The 20,719-nt window shown below is 35.3% G+C and overlaps 1 protein-coding gene and 1 long non-coding RNA gene across 2 annotated transcripts in view; one reads left to right on the top strand and one right to left on the bottom strand.

Annotated features, from left to right (window-relative positions):
- LOC140594218 (uncharacterized) overlaps window positions 1-20,719 on the top strand; it is a 73,869-nt gene that overhangs the window by 6,758 nt on the left and 46,392 nt on the right. The gene's annotated exons all lie outside the window — the stretch shown is intronic.
- The window catches only part of PTPRQ (protein tyrosine phosphatase receptor type Q), a 192,385-nt gene continuing 188,941 nt past the window's right edge, over window positions 17,276-20,719 (bottom strand). The window contains exons 45-46 of the mRNA XM_072724451.1: window positions 18,789-18,912; window positions 17,276-18,546 (exon numbers count right to left, since the gene is read on the bottom strand). Coding sequence (XP_072580552.1) covers window positions 18,509-18,546; window positions 18,789-18,912 — 162 coding nt within the window. The 3' untranslated portion in view covers window positions 17,276-18,508. The remainder of the gene's footprint in view (window positions 18,547-18,788; window positions 18,913-20,719) is intronic.

Below are 20,719 nucleotides of genomic sequence, written 5' to 3'. Positions count from 1 at the left end.
GGGCAAACTAACTTAGAGGAACGTAAGTGTTTATTTGGCAGCCTGTAGGGTAACTTCCTTTTTTCTAGTAGAGTGACCAAGAGACGCGGTGTTTTGATAGCTGATGGCCGAGATTTGGATCCGTGTTCTGTCCCATGGGGAAACAATGATGCAATTGTATTTTCCATGCACACTGCCATGTACAGGCAGCCTGTCACCGAGGTCATATACCTGATGCTCAAGTTAAAGTGCTCAAAACCCAGTGTCTATTTCATTATTTAAAAATATACAGTAAAAGCAGGGATCCCTGGGTGGCTCAGCAGTTTGGCGCCTGCCTTTGGCCCAGGGCCTGATCCTGGAGACCTGGGATCGAGTCCCACATCGGGCTCCCTGCATGGAGCATGCTTCTCCCTCTGCCTGTGTCTCTGCCTCTCTTTCTCTCTGTGTCTCTCATGAATAAATAAAATCTTTAAAAAAAATTTTAAAAATATACAGTAAAAGCAAAGGGGAAAAGGTGGAGTAGTTTTGCACACTCGGACTAGGGTAAAAGTAGGGGTGGAAAGCCCATACTATCTAAGTCCCGCACCACACAGTGCTATGTCCTGCCTTTCTCCTTCAGTCTGTCCACTGCCAGTAGTTACAAAGACTATAACTGAGGGAGAGCAAGAGACTGCAGCAAAGGAAGGTGCCTGGAACCAATATATGGATGTTCCTTGGATCAGTCAAAAGCTATAGCTCACCTATAGTCTGCTGAGCTTTAATCGGTGTGGGTCAAACTGGATTTCCCGAATGAATGCTCAGTGTCAGGCCTCCTGAATACATGGTGTCTCAGGCATATTTGGTTATCGATGCTTAACTGGCCCACCATCCCTTCCTATGTTGACAAGCATAGGCTGCCCCTACTTGAGCTATGTCTAGTTTGGTTCTCAAGCCATTTGCTTTTATATTTAATTTCATCTATTCTGGATGGAATAGAGAATTCTTGTTTCTTCTCCTATACTCTATGGTAAGATTGAATATTCTGAAACAATAGCGAATGTATATTACATCTCCTTTCCCAATAATTACTTTCAACTAGAATTGCTGTTGCTTCATGATTTTTCATTGTTTACCTTCTTTTAATTCTTTAATATGAATCTATCTTTATAAACGTTTAGTGGCATCATCTCATTTCTATTTGCCTCTGTCCATTCCTTGTTCTTTGCTTCTTTTTGGAAGTTGCCATTTTTCCTATGTGCAGTCCCACACCAAATCCTATATTCCACACGTGGCTAGAGAGAGTCTCTCACTTAGTACCATCCTTCTTAAATTTCTAGATCTTATATTAAGTTACAAACACTGAAATGATTAACTACTTAGCAATAGATCCAAGTTTATTTTAACACTTCTGATTCCGTATTTATTATGTATTAAAAAAATTTCAAGATGACTGTCCCTTTTTAAAAATAAATCCTTTCAAATTTTTCAACAGACTTTTAGATTTACAGAAATATTGAGCAGAAAGTTCAGAGTTCCTGTAAACTCTCACAGTAAATGTTTTTAAATTTCCCTTTATTCTCATTCTTTTCTACCTCTTCCTTAATAAGCCTTTATACTGTGCAAAATTTTATATTACCCTTAGAAAGATCTATAAAATATTCGCCTTCACAGTGCCTGTTTTGGTATATTTGGTTTATTAATGCAAATTACATTGAAGTTTAAGAGATTATTTCACATAAGCCATTTATAAAGAAAGCCTTTATTAAGAAATCCTCTTAATATAATGTCTTCCTAAAACAGAGAGGGGATATACTTCAAATTTTCTATGAATCAATTATACTTTCAGTCAGTTTTAATAATCAGGAAAAATGTTTAATTTTATTACTATTCATGTATTGACAGAACAGAGAAAATTTTGTTCTGAGCAGGATTGCCCCTGAAAACTTAAAATATTCTAGTTCCAAATATTATAAAACTCACTTAGAAATAAGATAGTTTGGGCTTGAAAGAGTCTTTTTCTCTCTCAAAAATAATGGACACATTTTGGTCCAAGAATTACATCGCTGAGGGTAGAATTTCTTTCTAAATTTGTTTCCAAGAAAACAGGTGATCATATGCTGCTGGAGATCAAAAAAAAAAAAAAAAAAAAAAAAAAAGACGCCCACATAGCCTGTAATAAAACATTCTTTTCTGCTCAATGCAGACTAATGCGGACGGTGACAAGCATGACTCCTATGATGGATATTTGGTAAAGTTCGATGTTCTTTTCATACAAACAAGGGCTCTATTAACATGGTTTCCTCAACTCCACTTCTCACTTCCAAATCCTCTAGGAATTGACACCAACTGTCCATTTTGACACTTGTTCATTAATTTCCTTTCAATGGAACTATTCTCTTTGCTCAGCTGTTGCAACAAATTAAGGTTTTTACAAACTCTTCTGGTATGGTTTTCTGTTGGACATTCTGTCTGTATCCAGAAGACAATATAACACCAGAGCCCTGAAGTGTGTTGCCGAGTCATTAGTGCAGTTTGCCACTGGCTCCACTACCCACTCTCACAGAGGGAAGCTTGACCTCCTTATACAATGAAAGGAGAAAAATCAGTTCATTCTCTCTACCAAGACTTAACGTCTGAGGTTCAGTAACTGGTGATGGTAAATCTGTGCCAATGCTTCCTTCCTTGCATCCTTCCACACACCTGACCTTCCCCCTTTGATTGGAAGGCGTGGATGCACACACTATGGGAGTGGGGTCTCTTCACCACCATGACCGGAAGCACTGGCAGATTCCAGAGAACAGACAAGGATTGCTGTAGCTCTTTGTGAAATATGGTCAACCTTGCTAATTGTTATCCACGATTGGGAAACCCCAGCTCCGTGAGGATTTAAAGGGTAGAAAACTGAATAATAAGAGGCATGGCTGGAGAGGAGAATAACATTTGTTTTGTAGTAAAATGAAGCTGGACTGTGCACAATGGTGTGACTTTTCCATGGCACAACAAGCTCTTAAGTTGTGTGTCAGTTTTTGTTTTAGGTTAGTGAGAAACATCACATCACGAAGAAGGAATGCAAGAATCAAGGGTTGCCTTGCACTTTCCCAATCTGTTGCGCTGTTCTCAGAAATGTTTGTATTTGATGTTGCCAAAAAGGTAGCCTTTTTGTGTGTGTGTGTGGTTGTTATGCTTAAAATTAATATAATAAGTGGCATTTGATTTTTTAAACATTCTTTTACCATTTTGTTCAGATCAGTGTGGTTTAGTCTTTTAGTTTTTTTTTGTATTATATAGTGTAATAGCACTAAGGACATATATCTTTTTTTAAAGAACTAAGTAATTTCAAGATATTAATTCTTTCATGTTCTATATGTGATTCTAAGATAGCTAGACTTCTTATGTTTCCAACTTTATTTTTACTTCTTTGAGGGTTTGGTATTTTATATAGCTTTCTAAAACCCCATAGCAGACTTTTTTTTTCTTTAATCTTATCCATTTCAATTCACCAAAAAGCTTATTTTTTTCTGACTTTGAAGAAAATCCCAGTCTTCTCAATGGAATAAGTTATCTTTTGAAGATTAAAGTGATGATTAAAATCAGCTTTTGGACATATGCTAATACTATAATACTATTTTTGGCTGTGGTGTGTTACTTAAAGAGTTTTATAAATACATTATCTTAGCAATAACCTCAGCCACAGGAAAAAAAATGAAGCACGATCTTACAAGATCTTATAAGATTAGTGTGAGATTTCCTGAGGGTGCAGTAATTTAGCTCTACCTTTAGAAGTGGGCAGCAAGACTTTTCTGGGGCTCTGGGGCTTTTAATAGTCTAGCTAGAGAAAAGGCAAATAATGGAAAGAGAGGAGGGGAGAGAGGGGGAGAGGCAGGGAAAGGAGGGAAGGAAAAGGCTAGAAGAAGGAGAGTAGTGTTGTGAAATCATTCTGAGTTCAGAATTGACGACTAGACTTCTATCAAAATCAATTGCTTAAAAAATCCAGTGTTTGGAAAAGCAAGGCATTTTTGGAATTATTTTAAGTGCTCGGCATTACTAGATAAACACAAAAGGCTTTAGGGTAAAGCACATTTCTTTATGGTTTGCTTCCTTGGGCATACAATTTGGTGAAAAACACAGTCACAGGAAGCTTGGAAGCATTCGTATTGTCTCATATGTTCCTGCCTCAAAGTTGATGACTGTAAGGAATGCACAAGGAAACTATTTGTAGAATATGGATCAGCCGACTGTATCCATTCATTCACAGCTGTCTCTTTCCATGTGTCTCATATTGATCATAATATCTGCTTCTACGATTATTCAGAACCAAGCACCTAACACATTGCCCTATAATGCTTATTTGTTCATATGACCCACTCCCCACTCTCTAGGGCAGGTGCTGTGTAATCATCAGTGCTTGGAAAAACACCCTGGTGGAGAACAGGTACTATGTGATCTTTGCTGAGTGAATTCACGAGAATGATAATTGTCAAAACCACCATCATCGTTTTCTGAGATGAAGTGGCATTTTCCTTGTTAGCGATTTATTTCTATTTTTATTTCAACTTGGGATTTGCTTGTTTGTTCATACTTTGCCTAAAAGACACTTATGTGGGTCAGTACAAGATATAATGAACCCTTACTGTCTTTGGAATGGGTTCTTTCCCAGAAACTTTATGGGACCAGGAGCTCCCCATACTCAAAACACCTTATAGCAAAACGTCTCTTTTTGTACATGAAATTGCTAAACCGTGGATACAAAGTCTAAGTAATTGATTGCTAAATCTGGCTGTCACCATTAAATTAGAGTAGAGATTTTGAGTTCAGGCGTGTAGACTATGTACATAAGAGACTATGCTTATTGGCTGTTGATTTTAGAAGTATTGGTGGGTTGCTTGTTCCTGGTCACTCAGCTCCCAAATACCTGGCCACCCTTGATGTTCCTGGCCTCGATGTCAACAAGAATCACGGTTTCGCCTAACTGGCCTTGTTAGAGTGAGATCCTCAGGATGTGTGTTTACCCCAGGACACTCTCTAGAAGCTGATCTGTGTTGCTATCTATTCACCCCCGCCGAAACCCTGCTGGTTCAGCTTCCCTAAAATTGTTACAACAGTATGGAACTCCACACTGAAAGCTGTAACGCTTAACTCCCCTCTTTATATCTTTCAGCTTTCTTCATCATAAAGTCTTGGCTTTATAGTAATAAAATTATGTTTTAATTGACCCTAAAAGAATTTAGTTTTGTAAAACATTTTTTGGTCCAGTGAATTCTCATTTAAAAAAATGATATCTTTAATGTTACATACTGGATAGCCCCTTTAATAAAAGTCCTTTGAAATGAAGACAGTAGACTATATAAGGCGCTTAAGGAAATAACCAGGCCTCAAGGTTTATTTTAAGAAGTGATCTTGGTATCACATCAGAATCCTTAGGGGAGCTTGTTAAAATTTGGATTCCCATGACCCACTGCAGCCCAATTGAAGTAGAATATTTCTGTAAAAGCTAATAGAGTTGTTGCTGGAATTAAATGTGTCTAGCACAGTACTTTTTCATCTTGGCTGCACATATGATCATCTGGGAGGTGCGGAAAAGGCCAGATGAGTTTAATGCACAGTCAACTGACCTAACACAATGCCCAACACTTATTAGATGCCCAGTTATTGATAGATACCCTTGTTGGACAAATAAAAGCTAGTAACTAATTAAAGACCCACCTCTAATTTTAATTTATTAAGTAAAAGGAAGATCAATGAAATCTCAGATATAGTTTTTTTTTTAGTTCACATAAGACTAGATCTTGACTTTTGATGAGCATACATATCCCTCTAAAATGATTTTACATTAGATCAAAATAGATAGTTTTTCAATTATGAATAGCATTGGTAATTTTATATAACACAACTCCTTTTCTTCAGGAAAGTCTTGCTTTTTTTAACATGTAAAATTAATTTTTATAATTTTTAACCCAATGTATATGAAATATTATAATTTTATCAGGTCATCATCATAAAATTTTAATAATGTAACACTTTACATTTTTGGATTAAGTCTGTAAAATCCAATGAGGAAAGTCCTGCCTTAAAACATGGATTCTAGGGTACAGTGTCAGGAAGAAATAAAACTACAATTTAATTACTGAAAAATCCGAATTTCCACATGATAATACAGAAGTGTTAATAAATACTGCTTCCCTACCATGAGACATTTCAAATTGTCATTTAAAACTAAGAATTATTTATATATATTATCTATTTTTTCACAATATCCTTCCGAGTTGATATCACATCTAAATCTTCACATTGTACATTTAAAGTGAAAGCAAACATGTAGCAAAAAATGCTAGGATGAATCACCTGTCCCCATATATCGTTTCTTTTACAAAGAATTCCTTCCTGGAATTAAATTTGCATAAACATCTTGTAAAAGTTCACACAATGACATTCTTCTTGGTGTATGATCCCCTACCTTGTTATATTATGAAAAGTATGAAAGCTGAAGTACAAACTCTTCCATATTATAATGTCAACTTTGCTAGATTACATGAAATGTCATTTAAAAATTAGACAATAAGTTCCAATTTAGTAGAGCTGGATTGTATTCAGTATGCAGAAAGGACATTTCTTAAAAATTGAGATTAACATAACAAATACATATTTTTAAAAATAATAATCCAATAAACTCAGAACAGGCCTTGCCTTTCAACTGACTTCCTTTAGCAGATGTGTGGATAGAATTCATTTTATTTTATTTTATTTTATTTTATTTTATTTTATTTTATTTTATTTTATTTTATAAGATTTTATGTATTTATTAATGAGAGGTACAGAGAGAGAGGCAGATACACAGGCAAAGGGAGAAGCAGGCTCCCTGCGGGGAACCTGATGCAGGACTCGATCCCAGGACCCCAGGATCACGCTCTGAGCCAAAGGAAGATGCTCAACTGCGGAGCCACCCACACCTGCCTCATTTTAAATATTTTTTTTTGTAAATTGCATATAATTCAAGTCCAAGCTTTGAAAGCAAAGCAGCCATACTTCAAGCCAATACAGTAAATATTCCAATTACCCTATTAAACATTTTAATAAAATTTTGATGCATTTCTTTCCATGACCCTGACCAGAAAAAAAAAAAGAAATGTAAAAGCACTATGCCAAATTGTTAATAATAGCTATATTTAGGGGAAAAAAATAGTTACACTTAGGTACTGGAATTTTGATTGATGTACATTTTTAAAAGATTTTTATGTAGTTAAAAAATTCTATAATAAGCATTCTCTACTTTTGTAATAAATGTCATTTAAGAAAATCAAATAAATCCAGAAACTAAAACTACTGTATCTGGTAAATAAGACAGAACTTTAATTTTAGGACCAGGAAACAAGACCTATATACCACATGCAGCAAAGTTCTACTGATGCTGACCCAGAAATATTGAAGGAATATAGTAAATTTCCCTGGATAAGGACTAAATTCTTCTCAGAGTTTGGGGCAAGGCTGAGCTTTCTGGTTACACGGAGTTGCTTCTGATAGACACACGTGAAGACTGTGGCACAGGGAACCAGGTAGCTTGCTCCACACGATATGCTTCAATTATATGGGAAGTTCAGTCCTTCCTAAGTAGAACAGATTCTGTTATATGCTACTCTTTAATTATTATTATTATTATTATTATTATTATTATTATTATTATTTTTTGGACTGCAAAATAAGGTTACTCAAAGTGGCCCAGTAGTCTAAACTTCAGATTTTGTTTCTGGGACCTATGTAGATCTTTGAATTCTTGTAAACTGTGGGGGAAAATGTAAATGTTTTATGTTGAAGTGGTATGAGCCACTGGGCATTAGAAGTTGGGTGAGAGATTATCCTGAAAGAGATTTATAATAAGGTCATGCACATACTAAGATGTATTCACTCCAAAATTCATCTGGGTTTTTGGTGAGTTGGGTAAATTTAACATGATTCTTTCTTAGCAGCCAGTTTCATTTCATCATTTATTGAATATCTTTTTTTTTTCTACTGTGATTTGTCCTTACCGACATGTTAAAACCTTATAATTTGGTCTGTGTTAGAAAAACTTGTTTCATTGAGGTATTGCTTGCGTCTCGTATCATTAATACACTTTAATGAAACACCTCAATATATGAAAGAAAAATTCTCTCATCACTCTTCCTGCTCAAAAAATTTTAACCTGTTTTCCAATTATTTGTTCTTTTAGGCAAACTTAAGCAGTTCTTACAAATTTGAAAAAATCCAGTACTATGAATATTTATTACACCTATGGAGTAATTTGAAAAGAATCATGTTCTTCATAATGGGCTTCCCTTACCAAAACATTTAATCATATTTTAGATTTCCCTGTTTTATAAGTTCCTTCAGAAATGCCCTATAAATTTAATCTCATGGTATTTTATCATAATTTGGACATAATCAGTGAACTAATTTTTCTCATTATATCTTATCATTAATTGGTTTACTTATGGTTTTGGCATATTTATTTTGGGGTCACTTGGATTAGAGAATTTATTACTTATAAAGTTTTTCAGTCTACTTATTTTATCTCCTAGGTTTTCTTTTTTGGCACAATATTTTTGTACCAAATTATGTCAATCTTGACCTCTATTGTTATTTTTGTTATTGTTTTGGTTTACGTTAGTGGTATCTACTTTTGGTAACTCATTTTGATAATTTTTTTTGTCCTAAAATCTCTCTAATACCCTAGTTACTTAAGGCATTTGTGCATTCATTCATTCATTCATTCAATTACCATTTATCTAGAGCTCATGCTCTATGAAGGAGAGATATAGAGATAGAGATATATGTGCGTATAAATGTGTAGGTCTATCCCTATCATCTATCTATCTATCATCTATCATCTATCTATCATCTATCATTTATCTATCTTCAGGAAATAAGGGGCCATTGAAACCTGCCTGGTTGTCTCTACTTTGTGTACGTTTCTGAGGAAAAGAGTGGTGTGTAAATCCAGCTGGCATATAGGACCCTGCTCCCTGCTGACCCACTTTCTTGCCTCTGCCTTTTCTTGGATCTACATGGCGCCAGTCCCTGGACTCTCTTTAGCCTTGCTCCACCTGCCTGTTATGACATGCTACCTCTTACTAGTCCGCCCTCATGTGTCCTGCTAGCCTGGTTTGCCACCTGTTGCTCACTACTGTCCTTCTGGACCTGGTGTCTGCCTCCGTGCAAGTGCACGTTGACAGCTGGATCCAGACCTGCCTCTGCATCTCTAGCACCAGCTTCGCTCTGTGGAAGATCTTGGTTCAAGTTTCTTCTGAAACTGCCTCACCCTGCCTTTTTAGTCTGATTAATTTTGCTAAGATCTTTCAAAAATATGCTAAACCCATTCCTGACTCCTTAGAGAGTAAATATAATGTGATTTAAAGAGAAGAAAAATATGTTTTCTTAAAGAGGCCTTTGGCTGCAAGAGGTATTATTATTCTATCCAGTGGCTATTGAAATATACTGGATTTCAAATGGTCTTGAATTTTTACTTTTTGAAGACCTATGTGCTTTTAATAACAAGGTGTGTGTGTGTGTGTGTGTGTGTGTGTGTGTGTATGTGCATGCACGCACACAATATTGAGGATATAAGCTATTGGTGCTGCTATTTTCAAGCTGTTTTGAATTGTGAAACCAAGTTTATTGAAGTGTCTATAATGTAACGGGGGAAAAAGCTGTGGAATAATGTTTAGAATGTTTAGAAATGTAATTAATGTTTAGAAATGTTTAGAATTCTTTTTCGTCAACTTCAGTTGTTCTAAAGGTTTTCTTGCATTCTATCAAGATCTTGGTTTAATTCTGGAAAACCTGATAATCCTGAACAAACGACACTGTTGTGTGCCAGGTTTCTCTGCTCTCCTACTTTTGCTTTTGATTCAGCAGTGTTTGCTCCTTGATTGAAAAGATATTTTAGCAACTGTGCATTAGTACGAGAATATACTGTCACATAGGCGATATTATTTTACTTCTGCTAAGGCAAACTTTCAACTGAACATATTTGTTTGAGATTCTCTCCCATGTAAGATGTTACAGCAAATGCTATGTGAATAAAATCATGAGAACGTAGACCTTGCTTGCAAGCAGCTGACAATCTAGTAAGTGGGGAATGCCAAGTGGATAAGAACTATTGAAGAAAATGTAGGAGCATGCACATGGTATTAGGATGTGGCAGGTGTGTTTTTGTAGCAAGTATTCTCATTAAGCTTCAGTCTAGAAAAAAAAAAGAGTAATATCATGAGAAACGATTTTTAAAAAATTAATTAATTTATTTTTAGAGAGTGGTGGGGGCAGAGGGAGAAGGAGAGAGAAACCCAAGCAATATCTGTGCAGAGCGTGGAGTCCAATGCAGGGCTCGATCTCAGGACCCTGAGATCATGACCTGAACTGAAATCAAGAGTCAGGTGCTTAACCCACTGCACCATTCAGGTGCCCTGAAAGGATTTTTTTTTTATGAGTTTAATTCAACAGGCAATGAAGACTATTGAACAGATTAGTGAAATGATCAGACCTGAGGGCCAAGGGAGATAAATCAGGCAACAAATTATAGGGAACTGGAAGCAAAAACAATACAATTTGGTTTGGACCATATACTAGAGGAGGCAGCAAGTAACAGAAAGAATACTGGACTAGGTCCCTGAATTCAAAGGCCAGCACTACCACTGGCTTTGTGGCATGAATAATTTGTATAATGGGGACTAATTTAGACAATAGCAGGGAACTTCTAGAATTCTTGAAGAGTGGGTAATTAGCATTTACGTGTATGTCCTGTGCCTAATTAGGGGAGATCAAAGATATTAATATACAGTGGTCTCTAGGTCATAAATTGGGGCCTGGTGGCTAACACTGCACCTCCAAAACCAGACTTCCAGTTTCAAGCCTAGACTCTCCCCCCGTTTACTTAGTGTGTAACCTTCGGCAGATTATTTAACCTTCTTTTGCTTTTGTCTTCTCATTTGTAAAACACAGTACCATCTACTTCCAAGAATTGTCAGGAGATTAATTCATTAACATTTGTAGAGCCTCTGGAAGCGTGCCTGGCACATAGTAACAGTCCAATAAAGAAGGTGGTTATTAAGTTACAATAAGTAAAATGATAACAGTCTTTTTTTATGCAGATTATTCACATCACAATTTTAAGTGTATTCTTTAAAACATAAATACGTAAAACTTCTGATACATCCAGGGAGTAGGTGTTAATCCTGTTAGCATGCATCAACTTTATGAATGTGGTGTCCTTAGACTCATGAAACCCTGTTCTGGTCTGAAAGCCCAACAAGGGAATGTATCATATCTTCCATGGCAATTCACCTGGTTATAAATAAGAAGTGAGAACATAGTGAATTCTGTGGAAAGCACTTAGAGCACGTCAAGTTTTATTTTTAATGTTCAAAACACCAATTGTTCATGCTTTGGGAATGGAGTAGGTAAGTGACAAAAGTAAATATTTCCATTTTGTGCTCATTCAAGCAGGAGAGGACACTGATAAATTTGTGAAAATAACACATAAATATTTCATGCCATTTTAATAAAGTATTAGAGTTTAAAGTTTACTCATGTTTGTGACAATGTGAATTTTTTCAAACACAAAGATAATAGAATAGAAATAATAATAGAAACTTTTTTATTCATCACTTAATTTTGACAAATCTGTGTTGCCATACAGCCCATAGATGCTTCAAATTTTACACCAAGATTTATAAATGCGTTTGAAACCCTTGGGGATCCCTCTGATTCATGGCAATCCATCACTGTACCTGTGCTCCTCTTACGTCAGAGGAAATCATGATTCTCCTGTGAAATAATTCATAAAATTATATACTATTTGTTCTTTAAGAATTCTGCAAATGGTATCTTGTAACTATCTTGTGACTACTTTTTCACTATCCTTCTATTTTTAAAATCAACGTTATTGAACTATAATTTACATAAAATAAGATGCACTCATGTATACAATTTTTTAAAGATTTTATTTATTTATTTATTTATTTATTTATTTATTTGAAAGAAAGAGAGTGTGTAAGTGGAGAGATGGGCAGAGAGAGAATCTCAAGCGGATTGCATGCTGAGCACAGAGCCCAACGTGGGGCTCGATCTCACTACCCGACATCATGACCTGAGATGAAATATAGGGGCACCTGGGTAGCTCAGTCTGTTAGGTGGCCAATTCTTGGTTTTGGCTAAGGTCCTGATCTGATGGGCTCTGAGATCAAGCCACCTGTCCAGCTCTGTGCTCAGCGAGGTCTGCTTAAAGATTTTCTTCCTCTGCCCTTTGCCCACTCTCACACACACGTGCTCTCTTTCTGAAATAAATAAATCTTTAAAGCAAGAGAACATTACTAATACAAGTCTTTTTTGAGAAATGTATTTTATTTTTTTCTATTTATTTATTTTTAAAAGATTTTATTTATTTGAGAGACACGGAGATGACAAGAGAGAGCAGGGCCTGGAAGGAGAGGAAGTAGGCTCCTTGCTGAACAGGGAGCCCCATGTGGGACTCGATCCCAGGACCCTGGGATCATGACCTGAGCTGAAGGCAGATGCTTAAGCAACTGAGCCACCGAGGCACCCTAAGAAGTATAATTTAATTTCTCTTGGATAAATGCCTAGGATTGCTGGGTAAAATGATAACATGGTCTTATGATTAACTTCATAAGAAACTATCAGACTATTTTCAGAAGTGACTACCATTTACTTCCAGTTCCAACTGTTCCAAATCCTTGCCAGGATGACTTTATATGACCGTCATTTTAATTTTAATCATTCTATTGGGGTGATTATCTCATTCTGATTCTAATTTGCATTTCCTTGATGACTAATGATGTTGAGCACATTTTCATGTACTGCCCATTTGTGTGAGTGTGTGTCTGGGGGGGGGGGGGGGGGTCTATGTGTATTATTTTGTAAATATGTGTATGCTGGATACAAGTCTCTATGACATTCTCCCAGCCTGTGGTTTGAGCTTTCATTTTCTTAATAAGGTCTTTTGAAGAGCAGAAGGCTGTAATTTTGATGAGGAACATTTTGTTATTTTTTTCTTTTATATTTCATTTTTTGTGATATAGGCAAAGGTATTTGTCTATTCCAAGATAATAAGGATTTTCTCTTAGTTTCTTTTCTATAAGCTTTATAGTTTTAATGATTATATTTAGGTCTGTATTACGTTTCAGTTTAATTTTTGTATTTGTTAAATGCGATGAGATAAAAATTCATGGTCTATCAGGTGGACATCCAGTTGTCCCTACACTATTAATTGGAAAGATATTCCTTTTCCCATTCAATTACCTTAACACCTTTGTTGAAAAACAATTGACCAGATATGTGTGGGTTTATTTTTTGACTTTCTATTTTTTTCTTTTAATGAGAAACACTATATATCTGTAGTGCAAATCTTAAATTTAAAAGTAAATTAAACTGTGTTCTATTTAAAATTTTTCACTATCCTAGGTCTTTGCATCATTTCTACATTACTACAAAAGCATATTATCAGTTTCTAGAAAAGAGAAGCCTTGTGGGTTTAAGACTGATATTCTAGGGGGATCCCTGGGTGGCGCAGTGGTTTAGCGCCTGCCTTTGGCCCAGGGCGCGATCCTGGAGACCCGGGATCGAATCCCACGGCGGGCTCCCGGTGCATGGAGCCTGCTTCTCCCTCTGCCTGTGTCTCTGCCTCTCTCTCTCTCTCTCTCTCACTGTGTGCCTATCATTAAAAAAAAAAAAAAAAATTAAAAAAAAAAAAGACTGATATTCTAGGAGCACCTGGGAGGCACAGCTAGGTGTCTGAAACTTGGTTTTGGCTCAGGTTGTGATCTCAGGGTTGTGAGACTGAGGCCTCTACCAGGCTGTGCACTTAGCATGGAGTCGGCTTGAGATTCTCTCTGCCTCTCCCTCTGCTGCTCCCACTCGTACTCTCTCTCTTTCTAAAATAAATAAATAAATAAATAAATCTTAAAAAAGACTGATATTCCATTGAATCTATAGATCAATATAAGAACTGATATCTTAGTAATATTGAGTTTTTGAGTTCATGGACATGCTTTAAAACAATTATTTAAGGGGGGCCTGGGTAGCTCAGTGGGTTAAGCATCTGCCTTCAGCTCAGGTCATGATCCTGGGGTCCTGGGTCAAGCCCCATGTTGGGCTTCCAGTTCAGCAGAGAGTCTACTTCTACCTCTGTCTCTCCTCCTTTGCTTGTGCTCTTTATCTATCTCTCAAATAAGTAAATAAAATCTTAAAAAAATAAAACCAAAAAAACTACTTGAATATTCATTAATTCTTCTCATCCATATCATTTCTGGTATACAGATCCTGCACATTTCTTGTTATATTTATTCTTAAGCATGTTTATGGATGCTATGGTTAAGGGCATTTTGAATTGAACTTCCATTTTTTCATTGATCGTATGTAGAAATAAAATTGATATGTGTATCATGATATGTCCTGTTACCTTTTTAAAGCTACTTATCATACTTAGCAGCTATTTTAAAAATAGATCTCTCAAGAATTTCCTCAAACATGATTATACTTTCTACTCACATAGTTTTATTTTTTCCTTTATAAACATTATGTCTTTTATTTCTTTTTCTTACATTTTTGTAATGTTTAAGAACGCCAATACAATGTGGAATAGAAGTTGTGGGAGTGAGTTTTTTTGCCTTTTTCTTGATCTTGGCTGAAGGCCTTTAATATTTTACTATTAAGAATGCTATTAACTCTAGCTTTATGTAGTTGTCCTTAGGTTTAGGAGGTACTTTCAGCGCTTTGAATACGTCATTGCATTTTCTATTGACTTAAATTATTTCTGAGTGGAATTTAGTATATTTTCTTATCTTTGAACACTTGATTATCAGGTCTCTATTTTCTTTGTTGTCTTTAAAACTTCTACCTTTATTATCTACTTTCAGTAACTTGATTATGATATGCAGCTCCCATTCTTGCTAAACATAGTCTCAGGCACAGCAATTAAACTTTCATTATATCCATCTGTAATATGGGACTCTGCAGATCTTAACGGATTTTGTAAGAATTAATTGGGAATGATGTATATAAAAGTATTCTAAAAAGTTTATAATTTACTAAAATTATTTTCTAATCCAAGAATACTTTCAGTGAAAATTAAAATAGAAACAGTATTGTTAAGAGGAGAATAATGATTTTTTGTTACCTTGCATTACATAACAGGTTTATTTTCAAATGATTGAATTGCAGACACTGATTCAAAATATCTAGTTGGAATGTCCAAATCAAAATTTTCTTGACTTGTTTTTCACATCACATTTTATGTTATTTGTGCACATGACTACCTATTCATCTTAATTCAGAATTCCTTGAGAATGCTCAAATCATTCATGAAATCAATTGTCTTATTTAGCAGAAGTCAATCTAAATGCCATAATTTTCAATAAGTGCATGTGAAACATACACAGTATATGACATATAAATATGGCACGAATATAAAAAAATATAATACAATCTAAAAATGGGATGCTCTATCTTATTGATAAACATTACACACAGACCAGTCTGGGTAAAAGATTAACTTTGCAGAGTTAATTGTACTTTAATGAAACACTTTGATATGTGCAATCTAATCTATTCTTCAGAGCATCTTCATGAGCTGGTAGGTGTGTGACTCCTGCTTCCACATGAAAACTCTATGTATGGTTACAAAGTCACTTAACATGAAATATTACTTGTCCTAAAAAGGTGATCTGTTTTGCCAAGATTATGCTTTATCAACTTTTTTTCATATTTTCACCTTTTCATATCATTCAGTTGAGAATTTCAGGTATTTTGTGTTCCAGTTTCCATCAAAAATCTCATGTGAGTTTTCTGAAAGTTGGCCCAGGGAAATGGACTTGCCACAATAATGTCATGGACTTGTAGGATGCATACTTTGCTGAACTTAAATTTCGTTTTTAAAATTTAGTGTTTGGTACCAGATGCAGAGAGCAAATTGCCATCTTTTTTATGAAGAGGGCAAGGTTTAATTAGCCTTTTTCAAAAGCCTTATTATACATTTCACCTATAAACCGAAAGAAGAAAATTATGCGTTTTAAAGCAGGATGAAAGTAGAGGTGATACTAACAGCTGCTCTCGTCTCTGGCAAACCATTCTGAGAGGCTCCAGTTTCATTTGGTTCAGATGAAACACATGTTGCTCATTTATTGTACATGTGCTTCAACGTATTTTGACAAATCGGATCTAAAAATGTTACAGATGTTCCTCATTATTCTAATCTGCACTTAGCAGCCACCTATAGCTTGTGTCTATATATTGGCTATTTCACAATATCATTAATAGAAAATTTAGCTATCATTAATATGTGGGGTTTAATTCAATTTTAGGTCTAGGTATAGACCTAAAATTGTGATAGACCTGGTGAGCGATACCCATTCAACAGGTGTTCTTTTTTTTTTTTCTGTGAATGAAGACAAAACTTTTTTTAACAGGTTTCAAATAATATCAGGTGGACATGAAATTATTCTGCCCATAATGTCTTTTAGAGATTTGCTATCCAATGTATGGCCTGAGATCCAGCAGCAGTATTATAACTTGAGTACTTACTAGACGTGGAGAATCTCAGATCCTACCCTGGACCTATTAAAACAGAGTCTGCATTTTCACACAATCCCCAGGTGATGTGTAGACACATTAGAGTTTGACCAGCACTGTTTTAGAAGAGGTCTTATATTAAAACTCTGTTTTGTACACATACATGTGCATATACACACGGGTCAAACTGAAACTCTACGCTGTACACCTCTGTTTTAAACAGATACTGTAAAGAGTGGGCTGGCCTGTAGATTGAACTGTTTATTTTCTTATAATTCAATTCATTAAAAAGTAACCTCATTAGTACTTCCCAAAGGCTGTCTTCTCTGAATACAAAACCCCATATTCACAAGTACTGGCTCATCACACTTTTTCACTGATTTAAACATGAAGGAAACTTCTACTCTAACTTAAATCTTTCAGAATTCTCATTTCTTACTGTGTCCTGTAACTTTCTATAGAATAAGCATGGTTGGAACAATAGTGGATTGTATTATTACACTGCTTTGCCATGAAAAACAAGAAGCAGGACTGCTTATAAGATTAAAGAATTTAATTTCTTGGGTAATAATTTGATTTTAAAATCTCTTATTTCCTATGGTTACTTTGGGACATGATTATATGTAAACACATTATTAATATTGTATTTATATATAATTTACTTCATTATATTATTTAAGGGAATTATCAATTATATCTCAATATGTGATATAAAATAAAATTTATACATACAAGGACCTCTGAAATCATGCTGCAAAGTAAGTCAATGCCTTAAAATTTAATTTTATTGGCCATCACATTTTCTATATGTATATGCCACCAGAAATAAGCATAAGGTATAATTCTTATCATAGAGGAAATAGAATTGATACTAGTTCATTATATGATCCTTAATTGAAATCTATGACAAAATAATTTCATATAGTTCAAAACTTACTTAGAACATTGTCACTATCTAACAAAAAGGAGGTTGAAATGTGTTAATAAGAATCTTTAATTTGCTACAAGCTGGCTAATTTCTTTGTTTGCAGTTTCACCAAATATCCTCCTCAATGATCTACCTTCGGAGATGAAAAAAGATCCTTTTATGTAATCTATTCAGAAGTTTCTGTTGGCACCACAGCAGCACATCATGTTTACAAGTTTGCCATACATCATACATTTCTGCTGGAGAGACTTTTTAAAAATATTAATATTAGGTTGAATAGACATCTAAAGTACAAATACTCTGATACATTTAGCCATGTATTTAATTATACAACAGAGTGGTACAACTTGTCCTGAAAAAGGTACAGATGTAGACAGTACAAATGTACTCCACAGCTCCTATGAGCAATCGCACTGTTTCGTTTCTTGTTGGTTTTCAAACTAAAGATCACAATGCAACTGAAATAGCCCTTAGTGTCCCTGAAGAGCTACTGTGTGTTGTATAAAGGCTAAGTAATCCGGGCAGTGTCAGGGGGTTACAGTTCAGCTGTTGGAGATCATGAGATGATATCTCAGCACTCATAAAATAGAGGATTCAAAAACACAGGGGTGTACATGGAAGTACAGATCATTATGACAGTCCTGGAAGTTATCCACAAGAAACGTTAACACCACGGAGGCCAAAATAACATGACCGAATCAATATTTACAACTTTTGTTCAAGATTCAATCCAATATGTGGGGAAAATTTACCTGGAAAGATTAATGCTAATATAATGATAATTTTCTATTTGGCTCATTCCAAAGTTACGGAAGACTTCAAAAATCTCTGGGATATCTTTTCTTAAACATTTTAAGTGCATAATAATTCTGTATAAAACAAATAGCTATCCTGAATTAGCTATGTCCTAGGACTATTCCTAAAATGTCAATCCATTTAGTAAAGGCACAGTAGCAGAAACAGAGAGATTTCTTTATGGTTGCACATTTCAATTCAGAAGAGTGAGGGGGAAACTTTGGCCCTTGGGATTTGAAAATATCTTCCAGTTGTAATCTTTGGTCTGGATATTTACATGGTGGTTTCTTCCCATTCAAGCTCCACATCACCTATAACATAAAGTAACATGTCAAAAGAGAGAACTGAAATTACCAGTTCAAAAGATCTAAATGTTTCATGGCAAAAAATATAGCACAGATCCAGAGGCTATTACTCTAATTTGGAACAGAGAAAAATAATGAAAATTTGTTAGGTGCATTAACCAAGCTTCTGAAACATTTTCAGCATGTGGTTGTTATTAAATTAATGCTCCTGGTAAACTAGTGAATTGGTACATGTTGCCTCTGTTTACCTTCCATGGCATCCAAAGAGTCCATCTTCTGAAGTGCTGAATAGTTAACAAAACAGATGGGCTGATTACTTCCTTTACTTGATAAGAGATCCAGAATGCACTGGTATAAGAAGATATACTGTGCCTAGACACCAAAACAGAGAGTGGTTAAATAAATGGATGGGGTGGATTTTTAAAAATTATCTCAAACAATTATTTGTCTTATTATAAGGGGAGCTATACTGTTACAGTGAAAAGTAATGCAGAATCTAATAAATGTTAAATAGCTAAGCTAGAAGCACAGAATTTACCACATACATAAGTGATTTTGTACCATTTCAAACCAGGTTTTTAAAATTCCTATGGCTTCTTGTAGCTTCAAATTTTTTTTGATACTTATCATTAAACACCATGCTAATTTGATCTTGCTTGCTGTGGTTATAAAAAAAAGTGGCAAATTCGGTTATTTAAATCTGTTTATGAATTTCCTTTTTTCCTGTCAGGTCTACATGAGTAGTTTTTCTTATAAATAGTTTTCTTGTTAGAATGATTAGAATGGCTGTTGGAATACAGCTGCTAAATTTGCTTTCACTACCTGTGAATGAGCATATCTACACCCCATCAGCATATTTAAAACATGTTTGACAATTTTGTTAATCACCCGACATTTGGCCTACTTAATGTCAAGTATCTGGTCTTTATTTGTAAGCATAAAGCAGGTGATCACTGAAATATCTAAACACCCATGTCCTGGACAAGGATTCCTAACATATCATCTGAATGTTTAGGCTAAATTCAGGACCATCTAGGTTCTTTAAGTTTTTTCAATATAATTCAATAACCTATTCGCATTTCTGAGTTTGGACTTTCTCAAAGGTACTTAAGGTTTAGTCTTAGACAATCACCCTCCTTTTTACATAGGAGACATGATGTTAGAGGAATATAATCAAATATTTTATACTACATATACTACTTATTATTATATATGTCTGGCTATTGACAATTGATTTAAATAGGATGTCCTCTAAAGGGACCATCTCCCTCTAGAGGAGTCTATGTTCCTACCCATCGCTACTGTATCTCAATACGTTCTGGAACTCCTCTACTGAGACTGTCGTCAGAAACTGTTGGTCGTTATTATGAATATCTATTTATTCATGAATTAAAAAATGCTTCCACACACATCTCATCAGCAGAATGTCCGTTCTGGGAGGGTACTACTGTCACATTCACTGCTTTATTCCCACTACCTGTAATAGTGCCTGGCGTGTGGTTGTTACGTAACAAATGTTTGTTGACTCAGTATCATTTAATTCTCACAACTAGCCAACCTTTGCCATTTAAGGAAGGATTTCATTTGGAGAACATTCAGAAGTCATTGGGGATTAAGTTTCGTAAGTGAGTGGATGATCAAGTTACGTGATTCAATTTTGGTAAGAAAGGAAGTTGTCGTTTATAAAGGAATGAAAATCCTGTTGAAATTGCTAGTAAATTACTCCTCAAGGTAATTTTAAAAATAGTGTTTTCAAATATACGTCACACAATGAATAACATTATTGGCAGAGATATATGGACACAATATAATTCCTTTGAAAAGGACAATCATTTGAATTGGTGAGTTTTGGGGGTTTTGTTTGTTTTTTGTTGTTTTACAAAATCACATTTGAATTTGAAGTCACATTTGATATGTGAAGCTTCTGACTGTCCCCATCTCATTTTCTCCACTGGAAAGAATGATGGGTGTAAACTTTGCCAGCACGGCAGGCTGAGCTCCACAGGCAGGACTGTATTTTCCAAGATCCCTCTGCCATGGTGTGTTATTGCCCAAGAGGCCGCGGAGAGCTCAGTCCTAGTTCCTGCCTTAGGTAATCATGGTACCTTAAGAATGAAACTTTTCTGATGTTTAGCTTTTTCATCTAGGGGATCATAACACCTATGCTGTGATAGTTAAA

Source organism: Vulpes vulpes, chromosome 10 (assembly GCF_048418805.1).
Source record: "Vulpes vulpes isolate BD-2025 chromosome 10, VulVul3, whole genome shotgun sequence".
NCBI classification, from domain to species: domain Eukaryota; kingdom Metazoa; phylum Chordata; class Mammalia; order Carnivora; family Canidae; genus Vulpes; species Vulpes vulpes.
Note: the sequence above shows the minus strand (reverse complement) of the source record. Positions and strands in the feature narration are given on the sequence as shown.